Source organism: Ovis canadensis, chromosome 9 (genome assembly GCF_042477335.2).
Source record: "Ovis canadensis isolate MfBH-ARS-UI-01 breed Bighorn chromosome 9, ARS-UI_OviCan_v2, whole genome shotgun sequence".
Lineage (NCBI taxonomy): Eukaryota > Metazoa > Chordata > Mammalia > Artiodactyla > Bovidae > Ovis > Ovis canadensis.
In genome coordinates, this window is record NC_091253.1 from 55,530,523 (window position 1) to 55,551,365 (window position 20,843).

Below are 20,843 nucleotides of genomic sequence, written 5' to 3' on the forward strand. Positions count from 1 at the left end.
AGGATCTTGTTGCAAGTCAGTTATTCTTTGAGGACAAAAGAGCCTGAAAGCTGTTCTTAAACATCAGTTTCCTGTGCTTGTTGCAGACTGAGATATGTGATTTTAATTTAAACAGAGAAAGGAATAGGTAGAAAATACTTACCTTTGTTTGAAAATTTTGAAAAATCATTATGTACTAACTGGATTCTGAATTTGGAACATTTGTGAAAATAACTGAAATTAACTCCTTGAGGTTGTTTTTTTTTTTTTTTTATACAAAGACACTTATAAAAAGAATTGTATCAGCCACAAAATTCTAGTGAGAATTATGTGAAGTATTATAAACTACAAATGTTCTTTTAAAATTATTATTGTAGCTAAATTATACTGCTTCACCAGGTTGGTTTATAATATTTGGTCCCAACATTTAAAAAAAGCATACAAGTTTAAAATTTAAATGTGTTGTTCACAACCATATTCCCAGTAATATCTAGTACAGTGCCTGGCTCAATGAATAGTGTTAAATGAAAAAAAAGAATAAAAGAATAAATGAAATCAATCAGTTCTCAGTCTCACATTTCTCTTTCTATCCTTGGAAATGTCTGTCTGTCTGTCTTCATTCTTTCCCAATGATAAATATTAATACATATCCCTAGAGCTTGCTAATTTTAAAGAGCTAAGTCCTGGATCTCAGCACTTAGAGGACAGAATGCTATAAGGTTCTTCATTTTGCAGAGACTTGGCTATTTATGGATGTTCTGTAGGCACAAAATGTTACTGGTGAGCTGGCATCTAATATCTTTTCTGTTCAGGTACCCTACTCTTAACCTCTGGCTCCACTGGACTATTAGCTTTTTAAAGGAAAATTATTAACACAGTCTCATGCATTTTTAATAATAAACGTGGTATTAAGATTATAGGATTCAGTTATTAATTAGAAATATATTGTTTAAACATAAATTGTTCCTGAAATAATAGAATATCTTTTGAACATAGACTGTAGTAAGTCACAGTTGTATGTTATAATATATAAAGCACCACTAGAAAGAAGCACGAAAAAGAATAAATAAAATGTTAATAAGTTTATTAAAATAGGATGCCTCAATGTTTTGATTTATTCTCCCAAAACAAAAACAAAAAAAGACAAAACAGAGAAACAAATGGTAACCTCTTATTGAAATAAGTGCAATCTCTATCCAAGCTCTACAGGCCCTTGAAATTGACTGTATTATTTTAAATGGATTTGGAAAGGCAAAGGACCATGATTTTCTAAAGCAGCCTTGAAAAACATGAACTAGCTTGGAGAATTTACCCTGCCTGGCTTCAAGTCTTTTTATAAAACTGTAGTTATCAAGACCGTGTGATTTTGGAGAAAGGATGGAAAAATAGATCAATTGACCTTAATAAAAAGTTTAAAAAAAGAATCTACATATGCAGTCAAATGGTTTTTCACAAGGACATCTAAGCTAGTAAGAAAAGAAACAGTCCCTTCAACATCGGATGCTGCTGCTAAGTTGCTTCAGTCGTGTCCGACTCTGTGCGACCCCATAGACAGCAGCCCACCAGGCTCCCCCATCCCTGGGATTCTCCAGGCAAGAACACTGGAGTGGGTTGCCATTTCCTTCTCCAATACATGAAAGTGAAAAGTGAAAGTGAACTCGCTCAGTCATGCCTGACTCTAGTGACCCCATGGACTGCAGCCTACCAGGCTCCTCCATCCATGGGATTATCTAGGCAAAAGTACTGGAGTGGGGTGCCATTGCCTTCTCTGCAACATTGGATATTCATATGGAAAAATACACTCATTGATTTGTACCTTAATTCATGCTGAAAATCAATCTGAGATGGGTCATAGACCTACAGATGGAAACAAGAACAATGAAATGTCTAAAATAAAACATACAAGTGTAACATTGTGACCTTGGAAAGCCAAAATAGTTTCAGAGACATTCTAGTTACCATGGCTTCATAACAAATCACTCAAAAATACATTTTTTTAGGTTAAAATAACAAAAATTAAGCATTTTAAATTGTGCAATTCACATGGCATTTAGTACATTCAAATAGTGTGCTACCATAACCTCTTTCTTACCAAAACATTTCACCTCAGAAAAGGAAACTGAAACAGTTACTTAATATTTCTACCTCCTCCCAGTCCCTGGAAACTTGCTTTCTCTATGAATTTGCCTGTTTTGATTGGCTGAGGCTGTAAAGAATCTGCCTTCAATGTGGGGACATCTGAGTTTGACCCCTGGGTCAGGAAGATCCCCTGGAGAAGGGAATGGCAACCCACTCCAGTATTTTTGCTTGGGAAATCCCATGGACAGAGGAGCCTGGCACAAAGAATTGGACACGACTGAGCGAAAAGGGGATGACAGATGATGAGATGGTTGGATGGCATCACTGACTCAATGGACTTGAGTTTGAGTAAACTCCGGGAATTGGTGGTGGACAGGGAAGTCTGGCGTGCTGTAGTCCATGGGGTTGCAGAGTCAGACACGACTGAGCAACTGAACTGAACTGAACTGAGTGACTAACACGTTCATCTTAACAGAATCATATGATGTGTGATCTTCCTGTGATTGACTTAGTTTACCTAGTGTAATATTTTCAGGTTCATTCCCATTGCAGCAGGTAATAGAACTTCATTCCTTTTTGTGGTTGAATCATATTCCATTGTATAGATAGACTACTTTCTATTCATGATAGCAAAATGTAGAAAAACCAAAATATCCTAAAATAAATGGATGAATAAACAGAAAGTAGTCTATCTATACAATGGAATATGATTCAACCACAAAAAGGAATGAAGTTCTATTACCTGCTGCAATGGGAATGAACCTGAAAATATTACACTAGGTAAACTAAGTCAATCACAGGAAGATCACACATCATATGATTCTGTTAAGATGAACGTGTTAGTCACTCAGTTCAGTTCAGTTCAGTTGCTCAGTCGTGTCTGACTCTGCAACCCCATGGACTACAGCACGCCAGGCTTCCCTGTCCACCACTAATTCCTGGAGTTTACTCACACTCAAGTCCATTGAGTCAGTGATGCCATCCAACCATCTCATCCTTTGTCATCCCCTTTTCGCTCGTTTGAATACTCATGATCCATGATTTTGAGGATATACTTTGAAGTGGAAATGCTGGGTCACATTGTATGTTTTAACTGGAGAAGAATTGCAGTTGTATTTTATTGAGGCTGTACTATTTTACATTCCCATCAGCAATATAAAGGTTTTTGGTTTCTCCACAGTCTCACCAACAGTTGTTACTTTCTATTTATAACAAAAATATTATATCATACAAGTGGGTGTGAAGTGTTACCTCGTTTTGACTTACATTTCTATAACAACTAATGATATTGCATGTCCTTTCATGTTCTTCTTGGCTGTATGTATAGATTCCTTGGAGAAATGTCTATTGAAGTTTTTGTTCATTTTTTCAAGTAAGTTGCTATTCTTTTTATCTGCAAGTAGAGTTAGTTTTATTTTTCATTTTCCAATTTTGATGCTATTTATTTTGTCTTCTTGCCTACTTGCTCAGGCTAGAAATTTAATAGTGTTGAAGGTCAGTGATGAAAGCCACTATCCTTTCTTGTTCCTCATCTTAAGGGGAAAACTTTCATTATTTTACTAATCTACATGACGTTAGCTATGAGTTTCTTTTATCATATTGAAGAACTTCCTTTCTACTCATTTAGTGGGAGTTTTTATTATGATAGAATATTGAATTTTGTCAAAAGCCTTTTCTCTATCAGTCAAAATAATGGTGTATTTTAAAATTCATTCTGTTAACACAATTATTGCATTGATTAATTTTCTTATGTTAACTTTTATATTCATGAGATAAATCCCACTTTGTAATGATGTTTAACCTTTTTTAATGAGTTCATTTATTAGTTTTAGTTTTTATTGCATGGTAACAGCTTATAAATACTTTTAAAATACAATTTTTATTTGACATTGGAGTATAGTTTATTTACAATGTTGTATTAGTTTTAGGTATATGGGAAAGTGATTCAGTTATACATCTACATATATCCATTCTTTTTCAGATTCTTTTCCTATATAGGTTATTACAGAATATTGAGTAGAGTTTCTTGTACTATACATTAGGTCCCTGTTGATTATCTATTTTCTATGTAATAGTGTGTATATATTAATCCCAAACTCCTAATTATCCCCTCCCCCCAACCTTTCCCCTTTGGTAACCATAAGTTTGTTTTCCAAATCTGTGAGGCTGTTTCTATTTTATAAATAAGTTCATTCATATCATCTTTTTAGATTCCAAATATGTGATATCATACTACATATGTCTTTCTCTAACTTACAGCATTTATTATGATCATGTCTAGATCCATCCACGTTGGCTGCAAATGGCATTCAGTCAGTTCAGTTGGTTCAGTCGCTCAGTTGTGTCCAACTCTTTGCGTTATTTCATTCTTTTTTATGACTGAGAAATATCCCATTGTATATACATACTATACCTTCTTTATCCATTCTTCTGTGGATGGATATTTAGGTTAACTCCATGTCTTGGCTACTGTAGTGCTGCAGTGAACATTGGAGTGCATGTATCTTTTCAAATTATGATTTTCACTGGATATATTCCCAGGAGTGGGAATGCTATATTGCGTGGCAGCTCTATTTTGAGTTTTTAAAGGAATATCCATACTCTTCTCCATAGTGGTTTTACCAATTTACATTCCCACCAACAGTGTGAAAGGTTTCCCTTTTCTCAAAACCATCTCCCGCATTTGTTGTTTGTAGACTTTTTGATGATGGCCATTGTGACCACTGTGAGGTGATACCTCATTGTAGTTTTAATTGGCATTTCTGTAATAATTAGCAATGTTGAGCATCTTTTCATATGCTTTTTTGGCCATCTGTATGTCTTCCTTAGATCTTCTGCCCGTTGTTTAATTGAGTTATTTGTTTTTTTGATATTGTCATGAGCTGTTTGTATAGCTTAGAGATTAATCCCTTGTCAGTTGCTTCATTTGCATATATTTTCTCCCATTCTGTGGGTTGTTGTTTCATTTTTTTATGGTTTCCTTTTTTAATTTTTGTGTGTGTATGTTTCTTTCTTTTTTACTTTATTTTGCTTTATAATACTGTATTAGTTTTGCCATACATTGACATGAATCCACCACAGGTGTACATGAGTTCCCAATCCTGAACCCCCCTCCCACCTCCCACCCCATATCATCTCTCTGGATCACCCCCGTGCACCAGCCCCAAGCATCCTGTATCCTGTATCGAACATAGACTGGCAATTCGTTTCTTACCTGATGGTATACATATTTCAATGCCATTCTCCCAAATCATCCCACCCTCGCCCTCTCCCACAGAGTCCAAAAGTCCATTCTATACATCTGTGTCTCTTTTGCTGTCTTGCATAGAGGGTTATCATTACCATCTTTCTAAATTCCATGTATATGTGTTAGTATACTGTATTGGTGTTTTTCTTTCTGGCTTACTTCACTCTGTATAATAGGCTCCAGTTTCATCCACCTCATTAGAACTGACTCAAATGTATTCTTTTTAATGGCTAAGTAATACTCCATTGTGTATATGTACCACAGCTTTCTTATCCATTCATCTGCTGATGGACATCTAGGTGGCTTCCATGTCCTGGCTATTATAAACAGTGCTGCGATGAACATTGGGGTACATGTGTCTCTTTCAATTCTGGTTTCCTCAGTGTGTATGCCCAGCAGTGGGATTGCTGAGTCATAAGGCAGTTCTATTTGCAATTTTTTAAGGAATCTCCACACTGTTTTCCATAGTGGCTGTACTAGTTTGCATTCCCCCCAACAGTGTAAGAGGGTTCCCTTTTCTCCACACCCTCTCCAGCATTTATTGCTTGTAGACTTTTGGATTGCAGCCATTCTGACTGGTGTGAAATGGTACTTCATTGTGGTTTTGATTTGCATTTCTCTGATAATGAGTGATGTTGAGCATCTTTTCATGTGTTAGCCATCCATATGTCTTCTTTGGAGAAATGTCTATTTAGTTCTTTGGCCCATTTTTTGATTGGTTCATTTATTTTTCTGGACTTGAGCTGCATAAGTTGCTTGTATAGTTTTGCGATTAGTTGTTTGTCAGTTGCTTCATTTGCTATTATTTTCTCCCATTCAGAAGGCTGTCTTTTCACCTTGCTTATAGTTTTTTTTGTTGTGCAGAAGCTTTTAATTTTAATTAGATCCCATTTGTTTATTTTTGCTTTTATTTGCAGTATCCTGGGAGGTGGGTCATAGAGGATCCTGCTGTGATTTATGTCGAAGAGTGTTTTGCCTATGTTCTCCTCTAGGAGTTTTATAGTTTCTGGTCTTATGTTTAGATCTTTAATCCATTTTGAGTTTATTTTTGTGTATGGTGTTAGAAAGTGATCTAGTTTCATTCTTTTACAAGTGGTTGACCAGTTTTCTCAGCACCACTTGTTAAAGAGATTGTCTTTACTCCATTGTATATTCTTGCCTCCTTTGTTGAAGATAAGGTGTTCATATGTGTGTGGATTTATCTCTGTGCTTTCTCTTTTGTTCTGTTGATCTATATTTCTGTCTTTCTGCCAGTACCATACTGTCTTGATGACTGTGGCTTTGTAGTAGAGCATGAAGTCAGGCAAGTTGATTCTTCCAGTTCCATTCTTCTTTCTCAAGATTACTTTGGCTATTCAAGGTTTTTTGTATTTCCATACAAATTGTGAAATTATTTGTTCTAGCTCTGTGAAAAATACCACTGATAGCTTGATAGGGATTGCATTGAATCTGTAGATTCCTTTGGGTAGTATACTTATTTTCACTATATTGATTCTTCCAATCCATGAACATGGTATATTTCTCCATCTATTAGTGTCCTGTTTGATTTCTTTCATCAGTGTTTTATAGTTTTCTATATATAGGTCTTTAGTTTCTTTAGGTAGATATATTCCTCAGTATTTTATTCTTTTCGTTGCAATGGTGAATGGAATCGTTTCCTTAATTTCTTTTTCTACTTTCTCATTATTAGTGCATAGGAATGCAAGGGATTTCTGTGTGTTGATTTTATATCCTGCAACTTTACTATATTCATTGATTAGCTCTAGTAATTTTCTGGTGGAGTCTTTAGGGTTTTCTATGTAGAGGATCATGTCATCTGCAAACAGTGAGAGTTTTACTTCTTCATTTCCAATTTGGATTCCTTTTATTTCTTTTTCTGCTCTGATTGCTGTGGCAAAAACTTCTAGAACTATGTTGAATAGTAGCAGTGAAAGTGGGCACCCTTGTCTTGTTCCTGACTTTAGGGGAAATGCTTTCAATTTTTCACCATTGAGGATAATGTTTGCTGTGGGTTTGTCTTTGCTGTGCAAAACCTTTTAAGTTGAATTAGGTCCCATTAAAAAATTTTTATTTTTATTTTCATTAGAATAGGAGATGCATCCAAAAAGATACTGCTGCACTTTATGTGAAAGAGTGTTCTGCCTGTTTTCCTCTAAGAGTTTTATAGTATCTGGCCTTATACTTGGGTATTTAATCCATTTTGAATTTGCTTTTGTGTTAGAGAATGTTCTAATTTCATTCTTTTACATGGAGCTCTCCAGTTTTTCCAGCACCACTAATTGAAGAGACTGTCTTTTCTCCATTGTATAATACAGTCTTATCTACCTTGTTGTAAATTAATTAACCATAGGTGCACTTCTGGGCTTTCTATCTTGTTCCATTGATGTATATTTCTGTTTTTGTGCCAGTATCTTACTATTGATTACTACAGCTTCAATGTATAATCTGAAGTCCAGGGGCCTGATTCCTCCAGCTTCATTTTTCTTTCTCAAGATTGCTTTGACTATTTTGTATTTCCATAATCCTTTTATTATACTGCTGAATTTGATATGTTGCTATTTTGTTGAGCATTTTTGGATCTATTTTCAGAAGAGATGCTGCTGTATTGTTTTAGTATTATGTTCTTGTCTTCTGTGTCAGGGAAATGCTGGCTTTATAGAATGAGTTTAGATGCATTCCCTCCTTTTACATTTTTTTGGAAGTGTTTGAGAAGAATTGATGTCAGTTTTTTAAATGTTTGGTAGAATTCACCAATGAATTTTTCCATTTCATGTGTAATTTATTGGCATTAAATATTCATAACATTCTAATTCTTTTTAAAAACAGTTCTGTAAAGTCTGTAGTAATGTCTTGGTTACATTTCTGATTTTAATAATTTGAATCTTCTCCCTTTTTTCTTAGTGAATCTAGCTAAAGGTTTGTTAATTTTTAAGCTCTTTCTTGAGATTCAACTTTTGGTTTTGTTGATTTATTTCTGTTACATTTGAATCCTCTACTTCACCTATCTGTTTTAATATTTATTATTTATGTCATTCTGCTAGGTTTAGTTTAGTTTTCTATTCTTTTCTACTTCTTTAAGGTATAAAGGTCAGTTATTGATATAAGATGTTTCTTTCTTTTTATTGTGGGCTTTACAATTGCAAATTCGCATCTGAGAAACCACTTTTACTGTAGTCTATACATTTTGACTTATTTTGTGACCTGACATATATATGGTCTATACTAGAGATTGTTCCACATGCGCTTGGAAGAAAGATACGTATGACTGTTAGTCTTTGTATTGTTCTCTATTTGTCTATTAGGCCTAATTGATTTATAGTGTTGTTCAAGTGCTCTGTTTTCTTATTGACTGTTTAGATTTTTTCTATGCATTATTGACACGGAAGTATTAGAGTTTCCAGCTATTATTGTAGAATTCTATACCATCAGTTATATCAGTGTTTGATTCATGTGTTTGAGGGATCTGCTGTTAAATGTGTATATGTTAAGTAATTGTTGAATCTTGATTGGTTGACCATTTTACCAATATGTAATATTCTTTGTCCTCTTCTTTAACAAGTTTTGTTTTAAAGTCTATTTTGTCTGATATTAGCATAGCCACCCCTACTCTTTTTCATTAATGTTTTCATGGAATATCTTTCAAGCATTATTTCTTCAAATGTTCTTTCTTCTCCTTTTGGGACTACCATTATGTGTATGTTGGTACAATATACAAATTGATAAAGAAAAGTCATATGACATCTCAAATAATATTTGAATGTATTTGATAAAATTTTACAATTCTTACCTTAAAACAAAACTGAAAAAGAGACTTTCAAAATAAAAAGATATTTTCTTAGTTGAAGTATTACTTGACAGAAATATTTGTGTAATAAGTATAAAATTTTTCTAAGTGACTGTTCTTAAAAGAACAAAGACAATAATAAAACAAAAAAAGACTGTATTAACAGTTACTAACTTTCACATCATGGGCTTCCCTGGTGGCTCAGACGGTAAAGTGTCTGTCTGCAATGCAGGAGACCCAGGTTCAATTGCTGGGTTGGGAAGATCCTCTGGAGAAGGAAATGGCAGCCCACTCCAGTATTCTTGCCTGGAAAATCCCATGGATGGCAAAGATTTCATATGAGATAAATATCATTAACATTCATTACAGAAGATCTTTATTGCTAAAACTTATTTTAAAATATATACTGTATATTATTTAAGGCCAGTTTTATAAGGAACACAGTAACCTGTTATCCTATGCAGTAGACTGTGAGCTTGAATAGAATGTCATCTCCATGAGTACTGGGAATTTTATTTATTCACACTGGTTTACTCCTAGAACCTAGGACAGTGTTTTGTGCTATACAAATGAAACAGTTTAGAAGCTGTGCATTTTCAGGTAACAAAAAATGAGCATGTGACACAATACAAGCTAGCATAGGTACAAAGATCTGCAAGATAATATTATGGTTTTAATTTTCAATTGTGAATTGTCACAACTGAAGGAAAATATGACAAAGAGAGTTCACTGAAGTTTTTCCTATGTGCTTGAAGCATCTCTACTGTTAGTGGTGCTTTCTGATAGAATGGTTGAGGATGGTCAGTGGAGTCTTGGCAGAAGGGGCCAGAAAAACATTTATTTATCAATTCCCTATGCATGATAGTGTATACTGATTCTTTAATAGCCATTTCAAATTTGTGATCCAGATGAAAAAATTGAGGTAAGTACATTAACTTCAGTTAAAACCAAAAACTAGAACCAGTTCTCAGTATTTTTATTTATGCTGTTGTATTTGTCAGAGATTTCTCATTTTTTCAGTGTTTCATTTAGCACAGCATACTCAAAGAGGAATAGCTGTATATTTGTTAAAATTTTAGGAAAAAAACGAAAAGACTATACATCTGTGTGAGGTGAGGTGAAGTCGCTCAGTCATGTCTGACTGCCACCCCGTGGACTGTAACCTACTAGGCTTCTCCGTCCATGGGATTCTCCAGGCAAGAATACTGGAGTGGATTGCCATTTCCTTCTCCAGGGGATCTTCCCAACCCAGGGATCGAACCCGGGTCTCCCACATTGGAGGCAGATGCTTTAACCTCTGAGCCACCAGGGAAGCATACATCTGTGTAGAAAACATAAATTGCATAGATACAAGAGAATTAATGTGGCAATGCAATGTCTAAAAAATCATAGTATGGAAATGCAGAAGGCAAGAGACAGGAAATAATAAATTCACTATAATCTACTTTAGGTACATCATAACTATAGTACTGGGAAATCTCCTGACATAAGTGAAGGTAAAGTACTTGGGAGGAACTTTCAGGAAAGAATACTAGCATTTACTAAACTTTTAGAAAACAGAGTTAAAAGATCTAAATAATTGAAATTATTTTGGTTCAAAAGAAATGGATAAATAATATATCAAGTCATTTGGAGGAAATAGTAAATTTATTATTTGACCCACAGATAGAAACTATTGGTGGAGATATCAGGGTTTAATTAATTTTGATTTGATTAATGTTGTTCAAAATAGGCCCTGCTCAGTATACAGTAGGCTGTTTGTGAAGTAGTAACCTCTTTATGAATGAATGGAGCATGACCATTTATATGGTGCTGTGGATGGGTTCCTGCTGTGCTCTGGGGATGTGTTTTATCTCAGGGATAATTATAGGCTGTCCCTAATCTCAGATTGTTTCACCTCATATGGATCATATTAATATTCAGTTGTTTATACCATTCTATTATTATCCATTTCTCCTGAGGACATTTTTTAGACAATATATTTAAACTGTAGCCCTGAGTTTTAGTACTAAGTATTACCTAAGCAAGGTTTTTAATTCATCAGAAACCTTAAGAGATTCTCACCTTGAGTCTGTAAACTGGGCTGATGACTCCCAAATCATCTTCCGTTAGTTATTTCAAAACATCTTCTGAAATCATCCAGTGTAGTTGATTAGACAGTGATTATCCTGTGGCCTTCCTTGTCCTAGATTTGGATCCCATGATAAACTGAATATCACAAATGTAGCACATTTGTCCCAAGCTACAGAAATACAGAAAGAAATTTGTCTTAGTTTCTCTTGACAGTTCCTGAGGGATAGAGCTTGGATGTCGTATCATTTCTCTACAGTGCTGCATATAACCTCCCCAAACTCCATGGCCTTAAACAACAAATTATAGTTTCTCAGGGTTCAGCAAATTGGCTGCGCAGTTCTGCTGGTCTCATCTCAATTTGCCCAAGAGGGCATTCAGGTGGTGTTCTGCAAAGTCTGCTGGGGTGGGCAGCGGGGCATGTCTCATGATTATCTGGGGAGGTTGATTGGGACTGATTTTTTTTTTTAAAGACTATGTTCTTATTTTTTTATTTGAAGATATCTTGATAGGATATGGTAATTTTCAGAAAAGTTAGATAATATAATGATGCAGATTAGATAAATTACTTTTAAAAAGGCTAACAAAAGTACCAGTAAGTGTTTTGAAGGATCTGGTACAAGTACAGTTTTCTCTGCCTCCTCTTCGGAGTTTCTCTTCCCTGTGCCTGAGCTTGTCCCCTGGGAACTCCTGGGGTATTGCCTGTGGGGTAATAGGTGTATGCTTGAAGGTGTTTTCGAGAACCATTGATCACAATCGCTGCTTCCCCTCTCCACTGCTTGAAAACTGGGGTGCTGATGTCAGCTGACGTCTCCATCCCAGAGTCCCTTAAACAAAGAAACACAGGAGGCACATGCATGTTTTTAGTTTAAATGTATTTAAATTAAAGAAGTCATGACTTCTTTAATTTAAATAAATCTTTAGATATTGCTTATAATGACAATGAAAAAAATACAAACGTAGAAAGATAGATCCTCTCCCATCAGCCATTTCCTATTCTACTCCCTTGGAAATAGTTTGTATCTTTTCACATCCTTTGAAGCAATTTACATTCTTTTACATCCTTTTCTTTGTATAAACTAACATAAAATATGTGGGAGTTGATTTGCTTTATGAAACTGGCTTTAAACTGTACACATTCCTAAGCAACTTGTTTTTATTGTTTTAAAATGTATTATGGATGTATCTCCATGCAATTAACTTAGATCTGTGTTATACATTTTCATAAGTATATACCTATACCATAGTGTAAATATGCCATAATTTATTTCCCTGTGAAGTACATTTAGTTTTATAGATTATTTGCAGAGTTTTACAACCATTAACTCTTTGGTGAAATAAACAATTGTCATGCACTTTATGATAAAATAAACCTTTGTACATATATATATAACTATGAGAGTTTTCATTTATGTATTATAATTTGTCAGAAATAAGATTGCTGAGTCAGAGGGTCAGTATATATTCTATTGCAATAAATATTTCTGAATTACTTCTAAAAAGGTGGCTGAAAAAATTTTTCAGTAGGTTGAGAGTATTTTTCCTATAGCCTTACCATGTAAATATTTTTAAATTATTTTATTTTTATCGAACATAGACATATGTGGTATAAAGAGCAAACTAATGCCATAAAGCAAGTGTCCTTCTGTTCTTCCTGTTCTGCTTCCAATGTGGACCCATTTTTAACTCTTAGATGTTTCTTTTGGTACTCAGATCTATATATCTAAACATAGAAGATACTTGCATAGTTCTCTTTTAGCTTTTAAATTTGAAGCATCATCTCTTGATCTCTTCTAAGACATTGTGCTTTATTCCCAAGGCCCATCACATTCTCACAGTACAGGCAGGCAGATATTTCAAATGATGTAGACTCTGCACTGATATTTTTATTATTGTGTTAATTATCCTTTTTCATAGTAGAATCGTAGGAAAGCCAACTTTTATTTTGTTTCTAGAATCAATAATTGGGTTGTTTTCTGCTTGCTTTGCTTTTCACTAATGCTTCACCAAAACGTGCCTTAAAATGTCAACACTCTCAATAACTAAAACACATCATGTTCTTCTATCTTACTTTAGTTTACATTTTATACTTTATTTCATTTAAAAAGTCTTAGAGACTTCTCTCCTGTGGTCCTTTGTTCTCTTGCTCCAGTCTTAACTCCTTAGTTTCCTTTTTCTCAGCTGTCTGCTGAGACCATTGTTTACTGTCATCCTGAGGCTTACGTTTTCATTCTTCTTATGGGGGATTATGTTTCCTGAATCTCAAGTCTTTCCAGTTTGGGGTTTACTTGTTTATTTTGGTGGAGCACCTCACACTAGGAACTTTCTGAGAGTGCTTGCCAGGTACATTTTCTGAGTCCTTACAAGTATCTTGACTGACTCCTTGTGCTGTGCGCCAGGTCGCTTCAGTCGTGTCTGACTCCACAGACTTATGGACTGTAGCCCTCTAGGCTCCTCTGTCCATGGGATTCTCCAGGCAAGAATACCAGAGTTGGTTGCCATGCCCTCCTCCAGGGGATTTCTTGACCCAGGGATCGAACTCTCGTCTTCTATGTCTCCTGCATTGCCAAGTGGGTTCTTTACCACTAGCACCACCTAGGAAACCCGATTGACCCTTAAAGTGTAAAGTGAAGTCACTCAGCTGTGTCTGACCCTTTGTGACCTCATGGACTGTAGCCTACCAGGCTTCTCCATCCCTGGGATTCTCCAAGCAGGAATACTGGAGTGGGTTGCTATTTCCTTCTCGAGGGGATCTTTCCAACTCATGGATCAAATCCAGGTTTCCCACATTGTGGGCAGATGCTTTACCCTCTGAGCCACCAGGGAAGCCCATTTTAGTTGGGTATAAAATTCTAAGTTAAACAAATAAATAAAATTCTAAGTTAGAAGTAATCTTCAGTTAAAATTTTGAAGGAACTTCTCCTGTGTCTTTTGGGGCCAAGCATTGCTGCTGAGAAATCAGATGACAATTTGATTTGCTATTTTTGTCTCTGAAAGCTTTTAAAGATGTTTTCTTTATTACCACTGTTGTAAAATTTTGTGATAATGTGCCTTGAATTATGGGCTTCCCTGGCAGCTCAGCTGGTAAAGAATCCACCTACAATTCAGGAGACAATGGTTCAATTCCTGGGTTGGGAAGATTCCCTGGAGAAGGGATAGGCTACCCACTCCACTATTCTTGGGCTTCCCTGGTGGCTCAGATGGTAAAGAATCTGCCTGCAAAGTGGGAGACCTCAGTTTTTTTCCCTGGGTTGGGACGATCCCTGGAGAAGGTAAAGGTTACCCACTTCAGTATTCTTGCCTAGAGAATTTCATGGCCTGGCGGGCTACAGTCCATGGGGTCACAAAGAGTCGGACATGACTAAGTGACTAAGCACAGCACAGCCTTGCATTATACTGAACATTTAATGGATCCTTCTAATCTGGAAGGCAGTTATGTTTTTCTATTCTTATTATTTTGGCATTGGTCCTCCTTGATTGATACTTTAACGTTTAAATGGTATGAAATGTCCACTTTTTTGACATCTCTATCTTCAAGGCCTAGGTTTCAGTTTTCTCTATCTTTTTAAATCCACTTATCACTCATCAATTCATTTTGCATCTTCCTTAAGAAATGTATTGTCTTCTCTCTTTGTTTAACCAATTCTTTGACAAAAGAAAAATACCATAATATAATTTTAGTGAGAATTTGAGGGAAAGTGAAGGTAAATATAAGTATGCAGTCTTGTTTTATCAGAAGACAGCAAGAATGTCTTAAAATCATTTAACAAATTGCTCATGAAGAAGGTAGCAGTTATTTTTTAAGTTGCTAAAACATAATATAATATATACTTTGCTTGTGTTGTTCCCTAATTTATATGAATTACTAGTGTTAAATCAGTACCTGAATTTTCTTTTTTCTATAAACACTGTCACACTTCCTTTACTTGTTTAGTTAAAACATTTCTTAAAATCCAGCCTCATAACTTCCCTTCTGTTTGCTCACAAGAGAACTATTTCCAAAAACCATTTTTATTCTGTGCACTGATCTTGAGACAATCTTTCACATAATGATGAATAGTAAGTTTTTATCTTTCTGTAGCATGCTTATGAAGTAATCATTTTTTTTAAACATAGTGCCAAGGTCAGTAGATCATCCTAAGTGGAACTGGCGGACTAAACCAGAAAGCCGTGATTTTGATGAATTGAACCACATCCTTCAAGAGAGCAAGAAACTGGGAAAAGCCCTTGAGAATCTCTCTCGAAGTAAGTTCATTTACTTGATTGTAATTGGAATTCCTAACCAATATGAAAGTAGAAACATTCATTACCATTACCAATAACCTACTTCCAACATCCTCATTATAATTTCTTGAGAGCCTGCAGAGTTCTAGAGCATGAGATTGGATTTGAGGACTGATCATGTGTGTTACATGGATTCATGGGAAGACCGGTTATATAGAGTAGAAAGAGCTATAGATCCCTCCCCACAATGGCTGTTTGATTCCAATCTCCCTCCACGGCCTCTGTTCATTACCCAGGTCAACTGTAAACCTAATGGCATCATATTCATTCTTCTCTTTTGAACCCTGTTATTATGTGTCATCTCAGTTAATGCACAAACCTGTTGCTTCCATTAGTTTTTGATGTCTCTAAACTTCTTAATAGTGACTGGGCCAGATTCTTCTCAGAATTCTCTCAGAACCTAGCAATATACCTTTTTATAAAAGCAGCGATCTGTAATCCAAGGGCCTGAGTTAGAAGTTTTGCCTTCTATGAGGTTAATAACCTTAGATAAATCATTAACCTATCATTAAACCTGTATGAGCCTTGGTCCTCTCATCTCCAGATCAGGAAGACATGGTTCCATCTCCTTCTTCTGATGGGTGGGAATGTTTAAAATGATATATTTCAGATAGACAAATATTTGATTTGATCAATGCATTCTATATATATAGTATAGTATATACATAAAGTATATATTTGTATGTAAATATATATGTATGTATACACTTTGCAGTTTTTGTAGGAAGTTCAAAGTATTTCTGTCTTTCTCTGGTTCTTAAATATATTTCAATATTAAAAATTGGGCATCTCTGGAAACATATTAATGCTATAGTCTCACTAAAATTTTCTTTTGGTATGATATCATGTTAAAGATTCATATTAAAGTAGAATACTAGTAAATTCTAATAGATTATGTTTAGGATCAGTCTGTTTTTTAAAATAGCAGTGTTACTAGTTTCTTGATATTTTTCCAAGTTAAAAATTTCCCTTAGCATATTTTGGGAGAATTGTTTATATAAATATCTATGTGTTTATATATTATGCTATACTGTAATTATGTATTTGTATACTGTTTTATGTTTTTTTTAGAAAGATTTAGCTTTTTCATACTTCTTAATTTATAATTAATTAGAGCCACTAGGTTTTTTATTTAACCTTTGTATAGTAAGCCTGTCTCAATGTTAACTTGGCTTCTGATAGATTCTCATAATTTTGCCATTAGTAGGAACTCTTTGGTTGAGATTCAAGAAAATCCTGTTTTTGGCTAGGTTTACTTTTGGACCAAATAATGATAAAATGAGTTTTCAGCTAATTATTATGTTCATGAAAAGAACCTTATCCATTAATATGTCAGAGGCTTTAGTGTGTGTGTGTGTGTGTGTGTGTGTGTGTGCGCGCTTTTGGTGTCACTTGATCATTATAAAGGGGCTCTGTTTTTTGTAGCAGTAATGCTGATGTTTATGTGGGGTAAGGGAGCAGTTGGTCACGCAGGGTGAGGTTGCTTATTTCTCTGGGTAAGTTTCTGAGTCTCTTTTGGAACAAAAGCCTACTTTATTGGATGACTTGAGTTTCTATGATTTTTGCTATCTGAGATTTAATATTAACTTCTTGTCTTAGGTCCAACATGTGTCTAACTATTCGGTTATCAGTTCACCTGAGATGATCATTGTAAATTAGTAGAAATATCCCCGGTGGCTCAGTGGTCAAGAGTATGCCTGCAGTGCAGACGATGAAGGAGTTGTGGGTTTGATCCCTGGGTCAGGAAGATCCCCTGGGGAAGGAAATGGCAACTCACTCCAGTATTCTTGCCTGGGAAAGTCCATGGACTGAGGAGCCTAGTGGGTTACAGTCTGAGGGGCTGCAGAGATTTGGACATGAGGGAGCACGCATGAGCACAATGTTTATTTAGTGATCTTGCTGCCCAGAATTGAACTATTTAATCTCAAACTGTTCATCCATCTTCCTGAAGCTAGATGTCAATTCATTCCTGTTTGATCTTGTTTGACTTTTATAACAGACTAACTTGATAACTCTTTCTCTAAAAGAGTGGTGACTTTATTAACCATTGTTTTATTTAATAGGAAGACTTAGGGAATGGAATCTTTCCTCCAGTTATGGTCAAAAGGAATGTTCATTGTCTTATTATCGTGAACTGTTTTCCTGTACCACAGGAAAGATTGGAAGTTTTTAGTGAGTGCCTAATTTTCATACAGGCTCTGATAGAATTCTCTCTGGCAAGGCTGGTCTTTGCTTTATCCAAGTTTTACTTCCTAAAAGATAATACATTATTTAAAGTATTTGTTATTAGTAGAGATTGACAGTAAAAAATTGTTTATATCCCTCAAAATACTAGAATTATCTCATCTCTACAGCTGTCAGCTTATACAGACTTAAATGCAACCCCCCTCCTTCCTTCTCTCTCTCTTGCTCTTTCAAATAATAACAGGAAAGATTTGAAATTCTCTCCAGTTTGCAAATGTACCATGCTCTTTTTCTGGCTTTTTGCAAACCTTTCAGCATAATGCTTTATCTTACAGTCAGACATGACCTGTGACCCTCTTCGTGCTGTGTTCCTTACCTCAAGGTAGATATGTTAGAATAGTTTCAGTGGCCTGGAATGCTACCAATTATTAGCTTCATGACCTTGAGAATAAACCTTACTATGTTTCTGTCACCTTTACTGTAAAGTTGGAATAATCACGGTACTATTTCTGAAGGTTTTATGAAAATCACATGAGATTTTGTGTCTAAAGTGTTTAATATTGTGCCTGGTATGAAATAACTGCCAATTAAACATTAGATATAACTGCCAATTAAACATTATATAGGGGGCTTTCCTGGTAGGTAAGCTGGTAAAGAATTTGCCTACAATGCAGGAGACCCTGGTTTGATTCCTGGGTCAGGAAGATTCCCTTGGAGAAGGGATAGGCTACCTACTCCAGTATTCTTGGGCTTCCCTGCTGGCTCAGATGGTAAAGAATCTGCCTGCAATGTGGGAGACCTGGGTTCGATTCCTGGGTTGGGAAGATCCCATGGAGGAGAGCATGGCAACCCACTCCAGTATTCTTGCCTGGATAATTCCATGGACAGAGGAGCCTGGTGGGCTACGGTCCATGGGGTCGCAAAGAGTTGAACATGACTGACTGATTAAGCACAGCACATACAGCACATACAGCACAAACATTAGATATAATATTCCATTTCTATTATTATATAACAGATTACCAGAAACTTAGTACCTTTAAAAAGTAAAAATTTATTATCTTACTATTTTTGTGTTTTGGGAGTTTGAGTGCAGGTTAATTGGGTCCTCTGCTCAGGGTCTGGGCAAGCTGAAATTAAGGTGCTGGTTGGGGCTGGGATTACTCCTGGACTTGGGTCTTCTAAGCTTATTCACACTGTTGGTCCAATTCAGCGCTTGCTGTTGCAACACTGAGACCCCTTTTTTTCCTCATTGGCTATTGGCCAGGAGTGTTCTCAGCTCATTCCCAGGTCCTTCCCTTGTGGTCTCCTCCTCTCACAACAACAACAATGAACTGTTTCTTCCTTGAGGCCACTGGGGAGCACCTCTCTGAAGCTTTGCCGTCTTTTAAAGGGCTTATCTGATTAGGTCAGGACCACCAGGATTTACTTCTGATTTACTCAGTCTGCTGTTTAGTAACTAAGCCAAGAGAGAGATACCCTTTCATCTTCAGTGGTTCCACCATGCAGACTCAAAGGGAAAAGACCGCCCAGGGGTGTATCTTGGGAGCCGTCCTAGATTTCTGCCTGCCACAGGTATTATTAGTGTTATTGCTATTTATCCCTGACAGCCAATAACATACTTCAGCTGAGCCTTGCCAAACAGATATGTAACATGAGCCACACATGGGATTTTATATGTTTAAAATAGGCACATTACAAAAAAGCAAAAAAGAAACCTGTAAAATTAATTTTAATACAATATTAACCTGCTGCTGCTGCTAAGTCACTTCAGTTGTGTCTGACTCTGTGCGACCCCATAGACGGCAGCCCACCAGGCTCCTCTGTCCCTGGGATTCTCCAGGCAAGAACACTGGAGTGGGTTGCCATTTCTTTCTCCAATGCATGAAAGTGAAAAGTGAAAGTGAAGTCACTGAGTCGTGTCCAACTCTTCGCAGCCCCATGGACTGCAGCCTACCAGGCTCCTCCATCTATGGGATTTTCCAGGCAAGAGTACTGGAGTGGGGTGCCATTGCCTTCTCCACAATATTAACCTACTACATCTAAATTATTATCATTTAATGTATATTCCATCTAAAAATTATTATTGAGGTGTTTTATATTGTTTTTCTTTCATGCTGAGTCTTCAAAAGTCTGTTGTGAATTTTATTTTATAGCACCCCTCAGCATGGACGAGTCACATTTCAAATGTTCGTTAGCCATCTGATGAGTAGCTCCCATGATGAACACCACAGCTCTAACTGATGTTAAAACAAACACACACAACCTCCTCTTGAGGTTGAGTTCCCTCGGATAGCATCAGAATTCCTTCTTCCTCTTTCATCCAAGTTTTCAAAGAGAATAGTTAATGCGCATCTTCTCCGCCTGCTCAGATTCCTCTCACTCCTCAGTATAATTATTGGACCTGTCATTCTACTCAGAGTTTTCTCACTATGGTCACCACCAATTGAATCCAAATTGTCAAACTCAGTGGACACTCTTTCTTATTTTCAAAAATTGCTTTGGTCATTTTAACACCACTGATGACTCTGTCTTCAAACCCTTGATGTTTTAGTTTCTGGGACCTGGCCCTCATTTGATGGTCTTTGGGTGCCCTACACGTCATTTCTTGTAGGTTTCATTCTAATACACCTCTTTCTTTCCTGCTGCTATAGATGTTTTTCATCCTCTGCTTCTGTTCTTTCAAATGTTCTCTGTGTCTAGCCTTCTCCTCCCTCACAGATTTAACTATCACCCCTACACAGCTAACTCAAATGAGTGTATTTCCCATCCGGACTGTTTATGGTTTTTTTTTCACATTTACTTACTTTCAGTTATTTTTTTCTTTTTATAATACCTTTATTTTTTATTTAAATTTATTTATTTTAATTGGAGGCTAATTACTTTACAATATTGTATTGATTTTGCCATACATCAACATGAATCTGCCACGGGTGTACACGTGTTCCCCATCCTGCATCCCCCTCCCACCTCCCTCCCCGTACCATCCCTCTGATTTTATACAAGGTGGTGGTATCCCACTGCCATGTCAAAATCAGTTTATCTACGTAGATCATACTTCCTTCTTTACCACTACTTTTCTTTACGTGCTTTATCTTAGCTGGTGACACCTACCTACTGGTCAGCCAAACTGGACTCATCTTTCTCCCTAACCTTTTTTTTTTTTTTTTTAAGATTTTTGTGATGTGAGCCATTTTTAAAGTCTTTGAGTTAGTT

General features: G+C 36.1%; 1 protein-coding gene across 6 annotated transcripts in view; it reads left to right on the forward strand.

The window, feature by feature from the left end:
- Positions 1 to 20,843, forward strand: part of C9H8orf34 (chromosome 9 C8orf34 homolog) — a 337,664-nt gene that overhangs the window by 72,987 nt on the left and 243,834 nt on the right. For all 6 annotated transcript variants that reach the window (XM_069600208.1, XM_069600210.1, XM_069600209.1 and 3 more), the window contains one exon: positions 15,276 to 15,404. In XM_069600208.1, coding sequence (XP_069456309.1) covers positions 15,276 to 15,404 — 129 coding nt within the window. The remainder of the gene's footprint in view (positions 1 to 15,275; positions 15,405 to 20,843) is intronic.